This window comes from Python bivittatus, unplaced genomic scaffold, assembly GCF_059951505.1.
Source record: "Python bivittatus isolate LINGU-HERP-01145 unplaced genomic scaffold, Pbiv_v1 ctg000580_np1212, whole genome shotgun sequence".
Classification (NCBI taxonomy): domain Eukaryota; kingdom Metazoa; phylum Chordata; class Lepidosauria; order Squamata; family Pythonidae; genus Python; species Python bivittatus.
In genome coordinates, this window is record NW_028277087.1 from 7,047,988 (window position 1) to 7,067,580 (window position 19,593).

Below are 19,593 nucleotides of genomic sequence, written 5' to 3' on the forward strand. Positions count from 1 at the left end.
CGTCTCCTTGATTGGCTGATATTTTCTTCGGAAAGGATCCAACACCTGTTGCTGTATATTACAGCTGTATGGATGGAAGAGGGAGAAGGAGAGCTCAATTAATCCAGGAGGCAAGTCGAAGACCAGACGGTGCGATTTGAATCCTGGTATGCAGTGGATCTGCATCTAATATTCGGGGTTCTGGCTTTAAAAGGGTACCTGTCTCTATGCATGTGGGCTTTAACAAAACCTCCGGGCCACAGCTCCTGACGACCGCGTGGATCTGCATGCTCAGTTCTGCTGTCCCCGGGGCTGACGGAGCAACGTTCGGCTAGGGTCCAATTAGGCTGCCTTGCATGGTTTTGCCTGGATAGGAAAGGAAACTATTTTTGGACGACTCTTTGATGTTGAGTCAGCAGCAGCCGCTGAAAAGCCCCACTTCAGCTCCCTGTAAGCTGCCATTTGCTGGTTCATACAAGCAATTAAACACAGACATGAAGGTGGAAAGGTATTTTCTTTTCTTATTGAAATGAACTAACCAGAATTGTTTCATGGACTTTCCCTTGCTAAATAAAAGTTTAACAGCGGTGAATGGTTCGGGGGGGAATGGGAAGAGCACTGTCTGCCTGTCTGCAAACTAGTTAATGGATTTGGAGAAAGGGTGGCTGGTGTTTTACTCTTATTTAGTAGCAAAAGCGATCGTTGTTATGGACTTGTATGTAGAACGGATCCTTGCCAGGATGCTCTATGTCTTTCTGTAGAGACCTCGAATATGGTTGCGTGACATTTCTGTTTGTAGAAGCTGAACTGCCTAGGGTTCCCAGCAGTTGACACATAAATTCGGATTGAGCAATTGCTGGCAATATAGCAACGTGTGGCTGTATGTGCACTGCAATCCTGAGATGGTGGGCAGGTCTTATATTTATGAGAAGAACCTCAGATGAGGAGAGGATCGGCAGGACCTGTGCTCTTGAAACAACTGTGATTAATTTGCTCCAGCCAGGAACTACAAGAATACTTATACACGGACTACACAATCCCTCTTCGTCTTCTACCAGTCCCCGTGAGACTGATGCCCTGGTCCTGGTGAGATGAGATTGGGCTTCTCCCCAGAAATTCCCAACCTAATGCTCCAAACTAGATCTTTCACAGAAGGTGCTCTGGAAGCATCATTCCAGAGCATTATAGAAAAGTTAACAAGCCATTAGATCCAGTCCCTGGAAATCCTCAAAGCATTGCTCTGTGCCGACAGTGGATAAGCTCACCAGCTCCCATTGAAAGAAGAGCCTTCTCAAACCTGAAACTCATCCTGTTTCTTCTCCATGATACTCCACTCTGATCTGTCTGCTTCTGCAAAGATAAAGTCCCTAATTTTTGATGTCTATGGCCACAGTAAACTAATTACGAGAATATCTGTATATAAGCTGCACTATGGTCTGCTAGAAGTCCATATTTATGAGAAGGCCCTCCAATCAAAAGGATGGAGATATTCTCATTGGCTGTTTCCTAACTCTGGAACCACCTCATATTAGAGCAGTGTTTCTCAACCTTGGCAACTTTAAGATGTCTGGACTTCAACTCCCAGAATTCCCCAGCCAGCATGGCTGGCTGGGGCATTCTGGGAGTTGGTCCACACATCTTAAAGTTGCTAAGGTTGTGAAACACTGTGTTAGAGGTTTGCCAAAGTTCTAGCCTGGGCATGTATAAAACACCATCGTGCCTTAAAACAACAGATGTTTTGCTCCAAGTTTTTATTTAGAGCATTAAGTAAATATTGTATTTTGTTTCAGTAAATACATAAAAATAACGTGTATCTTTTGATGTATTTTTTTCCTCAACACAATCACTGGATTGGAGGAGAGGAAAGTTATCTGTTTCATTAATTTAATGTTAATTTATTTGACGGATTTATATTCCATCTTTCAATCTGAATCCTCAGGCCGGCTTGGAAAATGTTTCCAAGATATTACAGCAAATCAGAACCATGCAAAATCTGTGGGACTGCCCTAAAATTCTTTAAAAGAAAATAATGACACCCCAAAGAAAGCAGATAAACTTCAGTTAAAAGAGGGTCTGTCCCAAAGTCACTCAGCCAGTTTTCATGACTAAGAGAAGACAAGAACCTGGGTCTCCCTGCTCCTAGTTCATCCCTGTAACCACGACACTCACATCGGCTCTTATAAAATATGCATGTGTGTGTTTTACTTATGTATTTCAAATTAAATTGAAATGTAATTGTATTTGTAATTCAGTTACTCCTGTAAATTGAGTTCTCTAGTTCTGAAAGACCTCAGCTAGTAGAATAGAAATTATCTTTCCTTGCTATTCTAGAAAACTGCAGAGAATCGCTGGTGAATATGTGTAGCTCACGGTTGAACTGTGGAGTCCTTGGGGTTCTCTGAGAACCCCAAGGACTCCACAGAACACTGAATGGAATAACAGCTATATTTGGGGCAATGTGCAGTAGGCCAGGGACCAAACAGAGTAACATAACGTTCTGTTCTCCTAAATTATACTGCTGAAAGAAAGAAGGTTTTTTGGGCAAGCTCCATTGTGCTACTATATAGTCTCCTCTTAGCAGCAGAAAGGGTTAGAAAAGCCTTTCTGACTCGTTCTGGGATAGTCTGCAGGCAGAACACATACCGTCCCACTAGCTGTGAGCTCTCCCCAGAGCTAAGCAACATGCTTTATGCTGAAGCAGATTATCAACATCCAGCTGGCCGGCAGCTGCTTTCTGATATCCTTTTCAGCTCTGACACCTGAGTTCCTTTTCACTGGGAAATGAACCTGGGACTTTCTGCCCTTCAAGTCTGCATTCTGAGACAAAACTACAGCTCTGTGTACAATTTACTAAGGATTTCCTCACCCCTCTACTAACTATCCCCATGCAGAAGTTCCTTCCTCCTCCTCTCCTTCTGTATGTTCCTCATCACCAGCTAGAGATACATCTGAGCCCATTAACAATTAAAATAAATTACATTTTAATTTTGAAGAATACCTGTGGGATCACAATCCCTACCCCATTCCACCCTCAGCATGCATGCATAGACACACTGGGAAACTTGAAGCCCAGAGAGATCCTAGAAGCTTGATCAAGAAAGCAATTTGATTTGGTTTCCTCTTTGATGTTTGCAAAGATGTCAAGACTTGCTAAAATTGTTTTTTGCTGCAATAGCTCATTTTGTGGCTTAGTTTTTTAAATAATTGGAGGAACTTCAATATGGTTAAACATTCACACACACTGTTATGGCAATATGGTTAAACATTCACACATCCTGCTGTTTCTTTCCTCTCGGCCGGCTAATGGTTCTGCTGGAATTTGCGTTCTACCTGTGCTTCTTTCCAATTGCTTCACTTAAAGGCAAGTTATTCCCTCAAATCTCCACAGTCATTCCTAATGTAGAAGCATAGCAGAATTACCAGTATACAGAAGAGGTGCATTACTGCATCTCTGTATGATAAAGTGTTCTGGCCTTGTCTACTTCCAATCAGTGTAATTCTGTAGTCTCTGCATCTGATGTGATCAGAATTGCTCTAGCGGCAGAAATGCAACAAATCTTTCCTAATACTGAAGTCCAAACACCTGTAAGGTGATTGGTCTTACCTATTTCCATTCAGTGGAAACAGGTAAGTAGAAAGTAGATCTATCGGCTTTCTGTTTAGGTGAGTCAGGGTAATTCCTAGTTAGTGCATGAATGCAGCAAAATTGCCAGCCTTCAAAAGTGGAAGTTGCATTAATGATTCATTTCTCCAAACTTGTCTATTCCTAATCATCCTGTGCCTGCGAGGGAGTTACAGTAATTTATTTGTGCCTCTGGGTTGCTGGGTGATTAGAAAATTTTATCAGTTCTGGTTACAGAAGCTGTAATCCCTAGAGTTGGCATTCTGTGAACTCATGCAGAGAGGCATAAATTGCTTAAGATACAGCTTTTTTAAGGTGGAAGAGTGAAATGCATGCCTTGTTTTAATTTGGGGAGAAAATGGAGTTTCGTTCAGCTACTGGGACTATAGAAATTCACGCCACGGTTGTTTTGCATGGACTTTGATCCGCATGGAGTGCACGCTTGTGTATTTACATTGCATAGACCAGTGTTCCTCAACCTTAACAACTTTAAGATGAGTGGACTTCATCTCCCAGAATCCCCTCATCTTAAAGTTGCCAAGGTTGAGAAATACTGATATAGACTAAGCATGGCCAAGCTTCCACTTTTATTTTTTTTAAGAAACTGCAGGACTAGCTTAGTCTTTATCTAAGGCAGTGTTTCTCAACCTTGGTAATTTGAAGATGTGTGGACTTCAACTCCCAGAATTCCCCAGCCAGCCATGCTGGCTGGGGAATTCTGGGAGTTGAAGTCCACACATCTTCAAGCTGCCAGGTTGAGAAACACTGATCTAAGGAATGTGGTTCTTCAGCTTACACAAAGTTTTTAAGATAGGCTTTTTTTTTACCAGAACCTTCCCAGATACATAAGGTGGCTACCATTTTTAGAACACAGGGATATTTTCCATTTTAAATTGGATTACAGGGCCTTAGCAAATGTGAGTGGCACGGCCCTGGGGATGGAGGCAATCAATCTGTTGGGATCCTGGGCCACAGCCTATTCTTCTGGTACAGCTGCAAGTTTGGAATCTATTCTGAACTCTGGAATTTAGTACAAAAGCTGTCCGGATTCGCCAACATTGTTTAGCTTGAAAGTTGAAAAAGAGAAAACCAGCTTCATCCTTACTAAACTGGGCTAGGCTGGTTAATGTTTTGATAGATCGCCAAATCAGAATGGCATTTTCCAGATTGGAAGTGGTCCAGCTTACTAGATTTCATATCCCTATTCTTAGAAAACTGTTGCGGGGGCTTTAAGGATGACTGTGCAGGCGAGGCTTGGGTTTTAAGTATCCAAGTGTGAATGAAGCATTTCTAGCAAGGGAAACTCACTTGCTATTTAAAGACCCGAGAGAGTTCTTCTTCAAGGCCTCAATGTTCTGTTTTCTTCAAAGGGAATTCTAGATTTTTGAATAAAGAGATAAAGAAATGGAAGAAAAAGGAAACAGTCAATGCACCAAGTTTATTTATTGTTCCCTTAAAAAAATAACACGAGAACATGCAGGAGTGGACAGCAGCAAGTTTAAAGAAAAATGTCTTCTCAAAAACCAACCTGCTTTGGTCTGTTTCTACCTGATCAATCATGTACTGTGTCTTTCAGCTCCCCGATCAAGACTTCAGCTAATTAGATTATCTATATAAATTGGATAAATATAAATTGAATGAAATAAATAAATATATGTTTTTTTTTTTAAATCTACCCCTCTTGCCTCTGTTTCCCATTTATGCAGTTCCCTCATATGTCTCTCCATTCCCATCCTCTCAAAAATCAATACAGTGGTACCTGTGATGGAATGGAATTATGAAGGCCAGACTCAGGGAGAAAAACATTTTCTTTCATCTCCTGAGGCGCGAGGGAGAGTCTGGGAAGATTGATGTCAGGCCTAGCCCAAGGAACTCCAAGAGACTATGTAAATTCAGTCCAGCAATGTTTATTAGCTACAACCTCTAGCAAGAATCTTCCCAGACTGAAACCCCAGTTCCCAAGTAATGCCAGCCACAACAGTGTGAATTCCTCAGGGAGGTGCCAGTCCCATCCTCTTATCTCTCCCTCGCGCCTCAGGAGATGAAAGAAAATGTTTTTCTCCCTGAGTCTGGCCTTCATAATTCCATTCCATCACAGTACCTCAGTTCATGAACTTAATTCATTCCACGATTCTGGTCGCCAGCCGAATTGGTCGCCAACCGAATCAAATTTCCCCATAAGGTTCAGTGTAAAGAAGGTTAATCTGTTCTGAACCATATGTATTTTTTTTTAAACCACAAAAATATGAAACAAAGTACAGTACAGTACAGTATGAAGAGAGAGAACAGTAACCTTGCTTGAGGCAACTTCTGGCGTGGAGGACAGGAAGGCGGGTGGGGAGACGGTCATTGTTTGGAGGGAGAGTCCCCCTCGCCTACAGGAAGCCACGATCACGTGTCAGAGCAGGGAAGATGGCCGCGGGTCGTGTTCGTCACCCGATGCGGAGTTCGCGGACGGAAGCAAAATTTTGCGAACGGTGCTGTTCGTGAACCGAATTGTTCATGAACAGAAGCGTTCGTGAACCGAGGTAGAACCGCCCTCTTGGATTTTTTATCTTTTTTCTATCTGTGTAAGTATGGTTCTTTTTTATAACTTTTAATTATGTATTTATGGTTTTAATTTGATGTAAACCGCCCACAGTCCCCCATTGTGGGGAGATGGGCAGGGACAAGTCTACTAAATAAATAAATAAATATAAATAAATAAATAAATAAATATTACTGTATCTTGTTGCTGCTATCTTCCCGTGAACAGCTGGAACGTTTGCAAGGGTTCAAGCCATCCAACTGATGGCTGCACGTCGCCTTTCGATTTTTTAAGATGAGCAAAACTGAACAGGGTTGGCATTCAAATACCAGATTGAAATGGTGCTAAAAGGTGTAGGTCTTATTTTTTCCATCTGCTTAGCCAGAATACCCAGGAGGTGATATGGCAACCGGTCCCAGTGAGCTGTTGGAACAAAGTGAGGAATGTACAGATTTTGTGAAAGAGCTTCTGACCCAGAAGGAAGACATTCAGAATCAACTGAAAGAAGGCAGCAAAGAAGGTAGGAGAGTGTTCAGCATGTGATTTTCAGCATGCCTGCGAAGGAAAACTTTACTTGTCAAATGTATTTAGTTAGAACAGGGGCCAACAGATTTTTCAGATATCGATCACTATTGGGCAGGACCAAAAGCTAACCATAAAAAATTCAAGAAGCCAACATCTGAGAGTTTAGACCAGTGTTTCTCAACCTTGACCACTTTAAGATGTGTGGACTTCAACTCCCAGAATTCCCCAGCCAGCCATGCTGGCTGGGGAATTCTGGGAGTTGAAGTCCACACATCTTAAAGTGGCCAAAGTTGAGAAACACTGGTTTAGAGCTTTCATTTGAAATCTCACCAACACTCCATGTTGGGCTGAGTTTCCTGCCTCTTACTAATGGTTTCTTTTAATAGCTTGGAATTTGTACTTAGGCTATCCTGCTAAGGCTATCCCAAATCCTACTGGTGTGGGATCTGGGCACACGGGCTGCATTAGCAATGGCATTCGTGTCTAAACGTTAAAAATAAAGTGAATTATATGTTTCATCCTTCTATGAATGTTTTTATATTTTATTGCCCAGCTAGATGGCAGCACCTAGTTAAGATTGACTGATCTTAGAAGGCCAAACAGGTTTAAACTTGGGTAATACTTTGATTGGAGAGGGCTGGAAAGCAATAAGCTGGACAGTGAGAAAACAGCAGTGAAGTACTTCTGTGTTGTTACTAAGTAAACTACATGGAAGTTTCCATGAAACCATTAGAAAATCACCAGCTTCACTCAAAAAGGAGACTTCACCTTTTTCAATGTTGTTGTAAGCTGTTCATGTATGTTGTTTTGAAGGGCATTCTATAAATACTGTCGTTTTATGCAAAAGTAAGTCCCATTTAATGCAATAGGATAATTAACTGGCAGGTGCTCTAGGATAGATCCCGAAACCCAAGGAAAATCTAAATCAGTATGTAAATGATAGTTTATGAGGGGGTACAAAAAAGGGCATCTTCATGCTTCCATGAAGGAAAGCAGTGAAAATTGCTCTGAGCTCCCAAAGGGAAAGTGGGATATAAGTATAATAAATTAAAACCATGAATAAATGCAGGGATGGGTGTGTTTTAACAGATGCCAAGATACCTGCAAGTCAAGAAGAAGTGAACGGCAAAACAAACGTAAGTAGCTGAGCATTGAGGCAGGTTTTAAAAAGTAGCTTCATAAGGGATATCTGTCTCTAGGTCTTGAGGTATCTCTCTAGGACCTGAAGAATCTGAGCCAGAAGGAGAAAGAACAGCATTTAGACCTGGAAGAAGAACTCAACACTCCCAGGACAACATATTTGGCCACAGGATGTGATGTGTTGGCCCCATCAGTAATTGAGGAACATGGTGGATCCTAAGATTCATCCCTCTAGCTCAGTCTGATGGCCATGACTCACAAGAAGCTCAAGTTCAAATTGCGGTTGAGCCAAGAGTTCTGGGGCTTATCCTGCTCTCTAGCTGATCTACCTCAAGGGTTGTTTTGATGATTTTGGGGAGTAAAAGCCAAACTAGAAATTACATAACTTTTGGACTTGGTGGAGGTCTTGTAGACCATCTATTCCAGCCCCCCTGCTCAATGCAGAAAATCCTGAGATGGAACATCACTGAAAGATGACCATCCAGCCTCTGCTCAAAGATCACCATTGAGAGACAGACTACCACTATTTTAAGTCATTGGTTTCCTTATTAAGTGCTCATTCAAGATTTTTCTCCTACCCTCCTGTAACCTATTGCATGGTAACATTATTCACGTTTTAACAGTAGGATTTAAAAAGGTCACTTTTATTTAGAAGAAAAGGCAATGGGGGAGCCTTGAATTCTTCTTCTGCTAGAAGTAGGTTCCCCTCCAACTTCTGGTATTTGCCTCCAAAGAGGATGATTATTGGAGCATTTTTGTGATGGGCAAAAAGAAATAAATATTTCCCAAATAAAACAGTTGGGAAATAGGTATGATAGCAAGGAGGAGGAATGCTACCTGTTGCTAAGACATGGGACTCAGCTGGTATCTTTTCATAGCAGCTGTCCTTCCCAGCGTTAATGAGCTGCTGAGTTTTTTGCACCTCTGGGTAGCACGAGTTCATCCATTGCATTTGGTTCAGAACCATCCCCCTGAACTTCTGAAGAAGACAGGAACACTTGGCAGCTTGTCCAAATATTGTTGCCAGGTGAGCTCACAAATTTCCACTGAAGCCAGTTAAGGACAAACAGTACTGCAGAGCTGAGTGCTGATGGACACATGCTGACCAGCCCCAGCCATTTGACCAAGTCACTTGCAACTTTGTCCTTCTTGTACTGGTCGTAGAAATCTTGGAAATATGTTTCTTTGCCTCTTTTTAAAATGTTACTGGGTGTATCTTTAGGAACATTTAAAGCGTTTTGTAAAGGTACTCGCTGTAGGAAGTTTGGGAGAGAACCACTTATCCAATATTTAAAAGTCAAATAGATAGGGAACTTCATGAGGTGCAAATGTATGTACTTTTCCCACTGCTACAATAAACAGAAAGCAAACTCTCATGGTGCGTTTTACTTGGTGATCCAGATTTCCTGAATCTGGATTGTTGAGTTAAACATAGGAATTTAGCTGAGTACAACAGTCAGTGTAACAGGAGCTGATAGGTACTTGCTTGATCTAACTTTAAATATTGGACTTGGCCGTGGTCACAACCCTGTAAATTTTAATTCTTACAGTGCTGGGCAGTCTAAATAGAGGAGAACTCACAATGCAGATAATTTTATCTGAGGCAGAAAAGCAGCCAAGGACACTGGAATTCCAATGAAGCAGACCCATGAACAAACTCACACAAAAATAATCTTATTGTGTAACCCATAATATACAAAGAAAACCTATTCCTTGGCTCCTTGAATTTGAAAATGCTTAATGAAAGCTTGACCTTCTCTCTGAGTCTCTCATGTAGATGGCTTTGTTCTGTAACCATACATAGCATTAATAAATCCTGTCCTGTGTACTGATTAAAATAAATCTCTGTTATTTTCCCCACTGAAAGAAACTGTGCAGAACTGGATTGTGGGATCGGGTCTGGAAATACAAGTGTTCAAATCCATTCTCAACCATAAGACTGGGTGACTCTCTAATTGAGTTCATACAACCCTAAGCCAAAATGTGATTGTCTAGTTTATGACTCAGTAAGATATCCAAACCCAGCCAGTGTGTGGTTAGTTTATGGTTCAGTGGGTGGAGCTGACTGAGATTTATCCAAAACATGAGATAATAAATACTGTGATGTTTATGTGAAAGAGTATGAGGAGCTATGGGAAGAGTTAAGAGATGGTAAAAGTGGAAGTGGGAAAATATTCCCATCATTTCAAACAGGAAAAAATCCAAGTGGCTTTCAGAACAAATTTATGATAGACCAAGGAAGATGGAAGGGGCAACTGGAAGGTTATACAACAACGGAATGTAGACTTCCAATGTTGAATGAAAAAGGTCCATCAAAGATGTTTAGAAATAAAGGAAAAAAACAAGAAAAGGAAAATAAGGGATGTTTTCAAAGAGATCAGAGAAATTATAGGAAAATTTTCGGCTAAGTTAGGGCTACTCAAAAGTAGTAAATCATCAATATCATTCTCTTTCAGGAGATAGAGGAGGAAGAGAAAAATAAGCTCCACATTCTTGAGAAAGATCTTGATGAATTTGTGGATAGTATGACTGAAGCCACACCATCTGTGCTTCCTAAGAAATCACTTGAGGCAGAGAAGCATCTGTTGCCTGAAATGGCCCCTGCAAAATTGCCTCGGGCTGAGCAAGTTGCAGAAAAAGTCCTGAGGGCTGAAAAGGTGGTTGAGAGAGCCCAACGAGTCGAAAAGCCACCAGCACTGGAAAAGGTGGCCGAGAAAGTGCCGAGAGTCGAAAAGGCACCACAAGTTGAGAAGGCAGTTCGGGCAGAGAAGACAGCTGAGAAACCACATCTAGCAGGTATGACTTTCTCTCAGCCAATTGAGCATTACGTTGGAGATCCCATGGATGAGAGGAAGAGAATGTTTAACCCTTTTTCCTTGTACAGTGGGACCTCCATCCACAGTGCTTTTTGGTTTAGAGCAATTTTTCTTGATCTGGACAACTTGCAGACATGGGGGGAACTCCAAGAATTCTCAGCAGTTTTCATCATGGTCAGGAATTCTGGAAGTTGAAGTCTAAACATCTGCAGGATGATTTAGTTGGGAAGAATGATTTGTAGCAGAGGGGGACAAAGATGAGTACTGATGATAGATAGAGAGAAGGTTTATAAAATGATATATTATATGGAGAGAGAGAAACAGGTTCCTCTATCTTAGATTTGATATTACAGCCAGGAGTGACCAAAGAAAATACTTATTCAGGTTGTGCAAAAAAGTGAAGTCTCCTTTGCATCAAATTCCATGTGGCTTTCTTGGTAACAATACATAAGTGCTTACTATTGTCTTCTTCTGTCTTAATTTTTGGCTTCCTAATCTAGTCTTCAAACCCTAAGATTTCCTGTGAGTTTCCCATCCAGTTAGTAAGTGGGTCTGACTCTGCTTAGCCTTATTTGGATCAGCCAAGGTTGGCTGCTTCCATTGCCAAGAAAAGTCAATAGACATATCCATGAAGTCACCAGAATTTGTGCTTGACTCAAGGAAAGTTCACCTTGTTCATCTATTCAACCTGAACAATTTAAGACCTAAGACCTTCTCCCAGACAGAACTGCCTGACCCTTGCAATCATCAGTGAAGGCTCTCCTGTTTTATGCCACTTCCCATGGATGTTGGTATCCACAAGAAAGAAGACCTTTTTCATCAATACAAATACAAAATACTTTAATGACCAAGTATAAAATATATACAAGGAATTTGTTTTCGGTGACGAACAGCAAGATCAACGGTGTGTTTGGATAGCAACAGGAAATTAATAAATAGTAACAATGCCTCAGTAAAATAACTTTTCCAAAGGGAGAAGCCACTGTCCAGTACATATCAGGTCATATAGTATTTAACAGAGCAATGGCACAAGGGAAAAAACTATTCCGATGTCTAGATGTTTTAACATATGGTGCTCTGTAGTGCCGTCCTGAAGGAAGAAGTTGGAACAGATTATATCCAGGATGAGAAGAGTCTGCAGATATCCTCTCTGCCCTCCTTTTGACCCTCACAGTATACAGTTCTTCGATAGAAGGCAGGCGGGTTGCAATGATCCTTTCTGCAGACTTAACTATCCGTTGGAGTCTGAGTCTGTCCTGTTTGGTTGTGGAATCAAACCAGACAGTTATAGAGGAACAGATAACAGACTCAATGATTCCCCTGTAAAACTGTACCAAGAGCTCCTGGGATCATTTAAACTTCCTAAGTTGCCGCAGGAAGAACATCCTTTGCTGTGCCTTTTTAATGATGGCTGTAATGTTAAGCGTCCATTTCAGGTCTCGGGAAAGTATAGAACCCAGGAACTTGAAGGACTCGACCACTGATACCGGGCTGTCGAGTATGGTAAGGGGAGGAGTATTAGAAGGATTCTTCCTAAAGTCCACAATCATCTCCACGGTTTTAAGTGTACTCAATTCCAAGTTATTACAACCACACCACAAGACCAGTTGTTGAATCTCCCGTCTATATGCTAACTCATTTCCATTTCGAATTAGACCAATGACAGTTGGATCACCTGCATATTTCAAGATTTTAACAGAAGAGTCTTTTGAAATGCAGTCATTGGTATAAAGGGAGAAAAGCAGCAGGGAAAGCATACATCCCTGAGGGGCACCTGTACTGATTAACCGGGTACTGGATGTAATTTTGCCTAACCTCACATGTTGTTTCCTACCTGTTAGAAAACTGATTATCCACCTACAGGTATGGTCAGGCACAGTAAGCTGGATCAGTTTGTTGTAAAGAATTTCTGGTACAATAGTATTAAATAGTGAGCTGAAGTCCACAAAAAGAACTCGTGCATAAGACCCCGGAAATTCAAGGTGTTGCAGAATATAGTACAAGGCCATATTAACAGCATCATCCACTGAGCTGTTTCCACGGTAAGCAAACTGCAGTGGGTCTAACAGGGGATCCGTGATGGCTTTCAAGTGAGCCAACACTAACCTCTCAAAGGTCTTCATGACCATAAATGTCAGTGCAACTGGTCTGTAGTCATTCAGCTCACTAATGGGGGATTTCTTAGGAACTGGGATGATTGTAGAGCTCTTAAAACAAGAAGGGACATAACCCGTCTCCAGCGATTTATTAAAAATATGCGTGAAAACGGGAGCCAGTTGTTCTGCACAAACTTTCAGACACGAGGTGGTCACACCATCTGGACCTGGAGCTTTTCCAATCTTTTGCTTTTGAAACAGACCTCGCACTTCTTTTTCTAGGATCACCAGAGGTAAGGGACCCGGGGGATTGGGGACAGGTGTAGAGAGGTCCCAGACTGGAACACCCTCACCATGCAAATAAAATCTGCAGGAACTATCTTACCTTTGAGTTGTACACTGAAAATATTTTTATTCACCTTGACATTTGATACCTCATTATTGTACCGCTCTACCTTCACTGCCCTTGGATTATATGTTTATATGTTTTAAGCTTTTTTAGTCTCCTTACTATTTTGTGGTTTGATTCATAACTTGGTTTTGAGATTAACCCATTTTCTGGACTTACACAGATACCCCCTTGGTATCTTTTATTGTTTTTAAGTTGTGTAAACTATGTTAATGTTTAACATCTTCTGAAGATTCATGGCACAACAGGTGGTGAATATTTTAAATAGTGGCGGCTAAAATAAGTAGAAAAATAGAGCCCCCACATTCAGAGGCAGTCTCCATCCCAGCCATGACCCAAAGAGTAGCAGAGGGTGGCTGTCTATGCGCTTGGCATGTGGGCTTCTCAGAAGCTTTGAGTTGGCCATGGAGGGAAAGGGAGAGTTGGCCATGGATGTAGGTTCTGGCTTGAACTTCTATCCTGTTTTTATTGCAAAGATCACCCCCCAAACACTCAGGAGCTGGTAGCAAAGGCCTTTGTGGTGGGGGACCCAATCTGCTATGCTAAGGCCCTCCCTTTTCTCTCCTTGAAGCACTGAGGACTGTCTCTGTGAAGCGGAAAGCAGAAAGCCGGGCTGCTAAGGACACTCTTCCTTGGGAAGGACTGTCTTTGAACAAATGCATTCTGGTTGCATCCTTCCTGGCTCTCCTCAGTGTGAGCTGTCAGGTGGTTCAAGGTAAGTCCTTTCTCCTGAGATCAAACTCTTGGTAAATCCCGCCCTCGCTCCCCACCTTCACACCTTATCAAGCTGCTGCCTCGCCTTGGAGCTCATGCCTTGTGGTAAAAAAACCTCCTAAGCTGGCAAGTAGAATGTGTAACAATAGTATAGTTGGGCTTTTGTCTCCTGAGGGAGCTCGGTCTTTGTGACCAGGCAGATACAGAACACCAAGTTCCTAGTTCTTGAGCCTGACCTCGGCACCCTGAATTCTTCTCTCTGCCAGTTAATCCTGAAACTCAAACAGCAAGACTTGGATCAAAAACCTGGGGTCCTTTGGAGCAGAATGGGGAAGGGCATTTGGGTTTTAAAAATACTTGGAAGGGGTAATGTTCCGGAGGGGGTGCCAAAGATGCCCCCCAAATACTTTTTTCTAAGGTTTCTTACAATCTGAACCTACCTTTGAACATTGCAATTAAAGATAGAACAAGGTTGACTATCATTCCAACATCTAAAATTATTAGGCTACCCCACTGCCACCATATCTTTGGATCTTCCAGAGTTTCATCTTCAAGCTGGGGCATACCCCTCCTCACCTTGTCTTGACCTCAAGCACCATATATGCAGAAAAAATTAATTTTAATATGGGAGCTCATTCGCCATCCCGTCCTTTTTACAGAGGTCATAGAATATGGTGGGACTGTCCTTGAGGCAGAGCTGAGTGCCTGGACCACACAAGAAGACAGCGCTGGGGAACAGGTGAGTTAAAGTGGAGAAGGGGAAAGAAGTCCACCGTGGCATTCCCATGAAAGGATCCAAGAAAACTCATTTCATCAGAGGGCAAAAAACCCCCAAAACATCCCACTTTAAAAACTTAACCTTAGGTTTAAATACATAAATTATAGGTGTGTGTTCTAGCAGAGATTCACAAAACAAAGCCAGCAGAACCTATGAGCTGCAAGTTCATGAATCTTTCGACAAACGTCAGCACAGCTTTTCCTTTTCTGATTCTTACATTTTTCAGCATGACGTAAGATACACGCTCCCATCTCCTTAAGAAGGGATGTTCTAGATTTGGCAACCACCAGGCATAGCAGGCTCCAGGTTGGGAGCCCAAGGTGTTATTCTTCCTAATAGAATTCCCTGGGAAAAGGACAAAGGACATCTGGTGAGAACAATGCAGAGGCAGGATATTTATTATTCAGCTGAGTAGCCCCACTGCATTACACACTGCACCAGATTACGTTTTGGCTTAACCTTAGCATAAGCCAGAACAACTGGGTTTCTACAAGGTGCTAAGCAAAACCCAAGGAAATACACTAGTTTATTGTGTAAACCATATCTGCATGTTCATAATCAAGGATGACCATAGGTACCCGGGCTTGGCAGCTGCTGGACAATGACCCCAAACATTTTGATTGGCTCTAATAAAAGGATTGATTGATTGGATTTATATGCCATCAACTCACAGAGGCTTACAATAAAATCAAACGGCAATCGTAGTGTAACATAAATATATAAATAATAAAGCACACACAACAGAACTAACACTGCCATTACAAAATGAAAACATCCATGGTGTAAACAAATACCAATCCTGTAACATCAAATTAAATTATGATCACCATCACTACACACGTAACATTTATGTATGTATGTATGTATGCATGTATGCATGCATGCATGCATTCATTCATTCATTCATTCATTCATTCATTCATTCATTCATTCATTCATTCATACAGTTTAGATGTCACCTGATTCCCAATGATTCTGGGTGGCTAGTATATAAACAAATACCGCCCCCTCCCCCCTCACCGCCCAATCCAACAGGGTCTCAAGCATCCAAAGGCTGGGACAAAATCAAGTCTTTAATAGTTTGCTGAATGTCATCAAATAACATAAGATAACAGAAAACAGACAATTATACTGTAAATCAGCCAACCCCAGCAAGACAACATTAACCACCAAAGTTCCTTTGGAACAATTCCATTTTTAATGTTTTCTAGAAGGCCTTGCACTGGGGGCAGGCAAGCCTGGTCTTCAGTTGTGTCACACTGATATGAGTGGATTTATCATTTCTTGTCTTTTTTTCAGATGCATCCAAACAGTTACAATTGCTTTTATGTTCCTAAATCCAGGAAGGCAAAAACCTTCAAAAGTCTTGAACTGGTTCCAGAAATGTTACTAATAAAGCTACTGAAATAGGTTATTCTAAAAGATACTATGGGGAGGCCGGATTTTCCTGCCTTGTCCAATTTCTATCCATGTTATGTTTCTTCCCCAGACCAGGGGTCCCTTTCTAAAATCACTGGGGCTGTTGAATAAAATTGAGGAGCTCTACGGAGAGTAAAGAAAGGAGGGCAAATCCAACCTGCAGATTTCACTGCCTCGAGTTGCGGCATTGGCTACTAGTTTCAAATGGTTTTAAAGGAAAGCCTTAACAAAAGGGGCCTGCAACAAATGGGTGTAATATGGAGGGCTCCTAGTAAGATTTTTAGTCAATGAATTCCAATCTATCCATCAGGAGACAGGCTCTAGAGCAGGATTTCTCAACCTTGGCAACTTGAAGATGTGTGGACTTCAACTGTCCACAGTCCTGTCCCCCTTCATCAGCATTTGCTACTGAAGTAACAATGAATTTACAGAATCCTCCATGTTCCAGCAGTAGCATGTCAGCACAGATACAAGTTGTTGCTTTTCACAATCAGTTTTCAATAGGACAATGCTTTTTGAATAGGCAGATTTTCATGCATTCCTGCTGGTGGCTTTTCCAGAAGCATCGAGAGGCAGGATGCTGGACTAACGTGGCTAGAGTAAGACTCAAAAGCATATGAAGAGTCCTGTTGTATTACCCCTAAGGTTAAACTATCTCAGGCCAGACCCTTGAAGTCACAGTGATGAAAACTGTTACATCTTTCTTTCCTTTCCAGGAGGAGCTGTGGTTTTACGAACGATGGTTTGATTGGTCGGACATGGATGAACCTCCTGAAGTAGAGGAGGAGGAACTCTTGGAAGTAGAGGAGGAGGAACTCTTGGAAGTAGAGGAGGAGGAACTCTTGGAAGTAGAGGAGGAACTCTTGGAAGTAGAGGAGGAAGAGGAGGCACCTTCAGAAGAGGATGGGGGAGAAAAGACAGAACTAGTAGAAACAGAAGAGAAAGAGGCAGAGGTAGCAGATGAGGAGGCAGAAATAGAGGAGGAACCAGTAACAAAGGTGAGCCCCAGAAAAAGCCAGGAGAAAGTGAGGCGAGAGACACCTTCTAAGAATAAAGGCCGGAAAGGTCGCAAGGCTGAGGAGGAGGAGGAAGAAGGGAAGAAGCACCTACAGGACAGGAGACATCGGCGGGAAGGGAAGGGGAAGGAGAAGCAGCAGGAGGACAGGAAGACCCATCGCCACAAACATGATGAAGCAGCCCATCCCTCGAAGGCGCATAAGCAAGACCATCACTCACCGGAAGAAAAAAAGGGGCACTCCAAGGGTGAGCGCGGCAAAGGGAGGGGCCACCTCAAGCACGAGAGGGACCAGAAGGACAGGAAGCCCTGGCAGATGCAGAAGCCTTTCTTCTCCCCACCCAAGGACAGTGCCCAGACATTTGGGCGGCACAAGTTCCAGGAGTGGAAAAGGCACGACTGAGATCCAAGGATTGCAGCCTTGATCTCACCGTGGCAAGCAATACGCTGCTCTCTCTCTCTCATGCGTATCCTTCCCCTCACCATTTGAAAGTGTGGGGACACCTAGACACCCAGATTGAAGCCGGGTGACTCCTGTTGAGACTGGCCCCAAAAGAGGCAGGCTTGACTTCTTCCAGGTTGGAAGCCGATAGTGGTCACGCTGGCAACCCCAGGAGATGGACGGGGAGTCACTCAGCCAGATCTGTCATACCTGCTCCACTGTGCCCTCAGAGTCATTGGATAACCTCCAAAAAAAAGCTCCGCTCCTTCCTTCGTTTATTATCTGATGCTTTACTTGCCCAGGTATCTCCAAACGAGGTGCTAAAGTTGGCTTTCATAGAAAAGAGGAAGCCCAAAGCCTTTATACCAGTGTTGTCCAAACTTGACCACTTTAAGATGAGTGGACTTCAACTCCCAGAATTCCCCAGCCAGCCATGCTGGCTGGGGAATTCTGGGAGTTGAAGTCCACTCATCTTAAAGTGGCCAAGTTTGGATAACACTGTTTTATACTGACCTCAGTCCTTGACTTGGGGGAACCTCACACACACAGTGGACTTACTGCCTGATTCCTCATTATACACAGGTTTGCAGCAGGAATATGTGAACTGCCTCCCTTGCACACAACTGCGTGTTTTCTTTTCTTTTTTGAGATAGTGTCAGCTGATACCAAAGCTCTTGGTACGCCAATGTTTCTCAGCCTTGGCAACTTTAAGCTATGTGTACTTCAACTCCCAGAATCCCCTAGCCAGCATGGCTGGCTGGGGAATTCTGGGGGCTGAAGTCCATACAGCTTAAAGTTGCCAAGGTTGAGAAACACTGGTGTACACTGTTGAAACTGGAATTGTTCATTCAGAAGTGCAGTAAAAGGTATGTATGCTGGAATGGACCTTAGGTGTTTTTAGCAACTCCCTTACCTCGATTAATAGACTTCTCATTTATTTTGATCACTTCTAAAGAAAAAAGCAAGACTAGTCCTCAATGTTTGCTTCTTTCCTGTTTTGTTGGAAAACTGTCTGGTTTTTTTTTTCTGTTGCACAAAATGTAGCCTATCAATGTGAAGCTAAACCAGATCTGATTCATCTTAATATATAAATGTTACCACAGAGAAATCGTAGCAAGCTGATCAGTCAGATGGGGGCAAAGTCACGATCATTTTAGAAATAAATGTCGGCTGTGATCTTCTTAAACACTTCCATGTTTTAACATAAGGAAAACATAGGATCCACAGTCCACAACACAGTCCTTGTCACTCTAAAGACCTGAGTTGTAAAAAGCAAATGTTATGTAAATCAAAACACTTTGTCCAAGAAAATTTGCCATTTTCCAGTGGGGAAGAAAAAGCTTGAATTGAGATGGTTTATTGTTGGTTTGTATCAACTGAACAAGAAGCATTTTAAGCTACAAGGCAAATGTTGTATGGCAATGCATTGCATCCACTCACCAAGCCCTTTAAAATTTGGGATTATACTATATAATTATCCAATTACAACCATGTGTGAGCAGGTTAATATGTTGGGATGATTTCACCTGTAGAAAACGTCCCCCAATAACATGGAACCTTCGTTTCATTTAATACCATCAAAAATGCTCCCAATGTTTAAAAGCCACATTTTCCTCCCCCCCCCCCCCGGCCCCCCATTGCTTATTGTGAGACAGGAAATCTGTAGGGGAAATCATGAGCAGAAATGTGGCTCAAAAACACTACGAGACTTGAAAAAACCTAAATAATAAACGATTGAGCTTGAACCAGGATTGCCGTATAAAATAGAGACATATTTTACTTCAGCAAAAAAGGCTGCAGGACAACTCAGCCTCGGGGGCCACAGATGGTCTTTGTACAGAAAAGCTTCACAGCCAGACATGATGTAGTTATTGACAGATGTAGTCCTCGGTACCCTTCCCCACAGTTGCCACTGAACTGTAATTTTCAGTGTAACTGTAGGAGAAATTATGTCCCATTGTGTCAGCCTTTCAAGGTAGTCCAGGTAAACCAAAATCAAAAATACTAATGCTACCTTTATTGTAAGGTTACAGCAGTGTTTCTCAACCTTGGCCACTTTAAGAGGTGAGGACTTCAACTCCCAGAATTCCCCAGCCAGCATGGCTGGCTGA

At 42.3% G+C, this 19,593-nt stretch overlaps 1 protein-coding gene across 4 annotated transcripts; it reads left to right on the top strand.

Annotated features, from left to right (window-relative positions):
• The first annotated feature begins 342 nt into the window (after positions 1 to 342).
• On the top strand, positions 343 to 19,543 carry JSRP1 (junctional sarcoplasmic reticulum protein 1). 4 transcript variants are annotated; one of them, XM_088149457.1, is made up of 7 exons: positions 343 to 487; positions 6,486 to 6,648; positions 7,743 to 7,789; positions 10,250 to 10,589; positions 13,686 to 13,829; positions 14,488 to 14,567; positions 16,742 to 19,543. In XM_088149457.1, exons 2-7 carry the CDS (start codon positions 6,531 to 6,533, stop codon positions 17,441 to 17,443), a joined length of 1,431 nt encoding a protein of 476 aa, XP_088005583.1. In that variant the 5' UTR covers positions 343 to 487; positions 6,486 to 6,530; the 3' UTR covers positions 17,444 to 19,543. The 4 variants fall into 4 exon arrangements, with proteins under 4 accessions (XP_088005583.1, XP_088005582.1, XP_088005584.1 ...); XM_088149456.1 differs by having other exon boundaries at positions 346 to 487; positions 6,510 to 6,648; XM_088149458.1 differs by having other exon boundaries at positions 396 to 487; positions 6,514 to 6,648.
• Positions 19,544 to 19,593: the final 50 nt, after the last annotated feature.

Coding starts and splice junctions, on each gene's coding strand:
- JSRP1 (XM_088149457.1), top strand. CDS start 6,531: ATGGCAACCGGTCCCAGTGAGCTGTTGGAACAAAGTGAGGAATGTACA. Junction 10,590..13,685: donor TGAGAAACCACATCTAGCAG/GTATGACTTTCT, acceptor CTCTCCTTGAAG/CACTGAGGACTGTCTCTGTG. Junction 14,568..16,741: donor AAGACAGCGCTGGGGAACAG/GTGAGTTAAAGT, acceptor TTTCCTTTCCAG/GAGGAGCTGTGGTTTTACGA.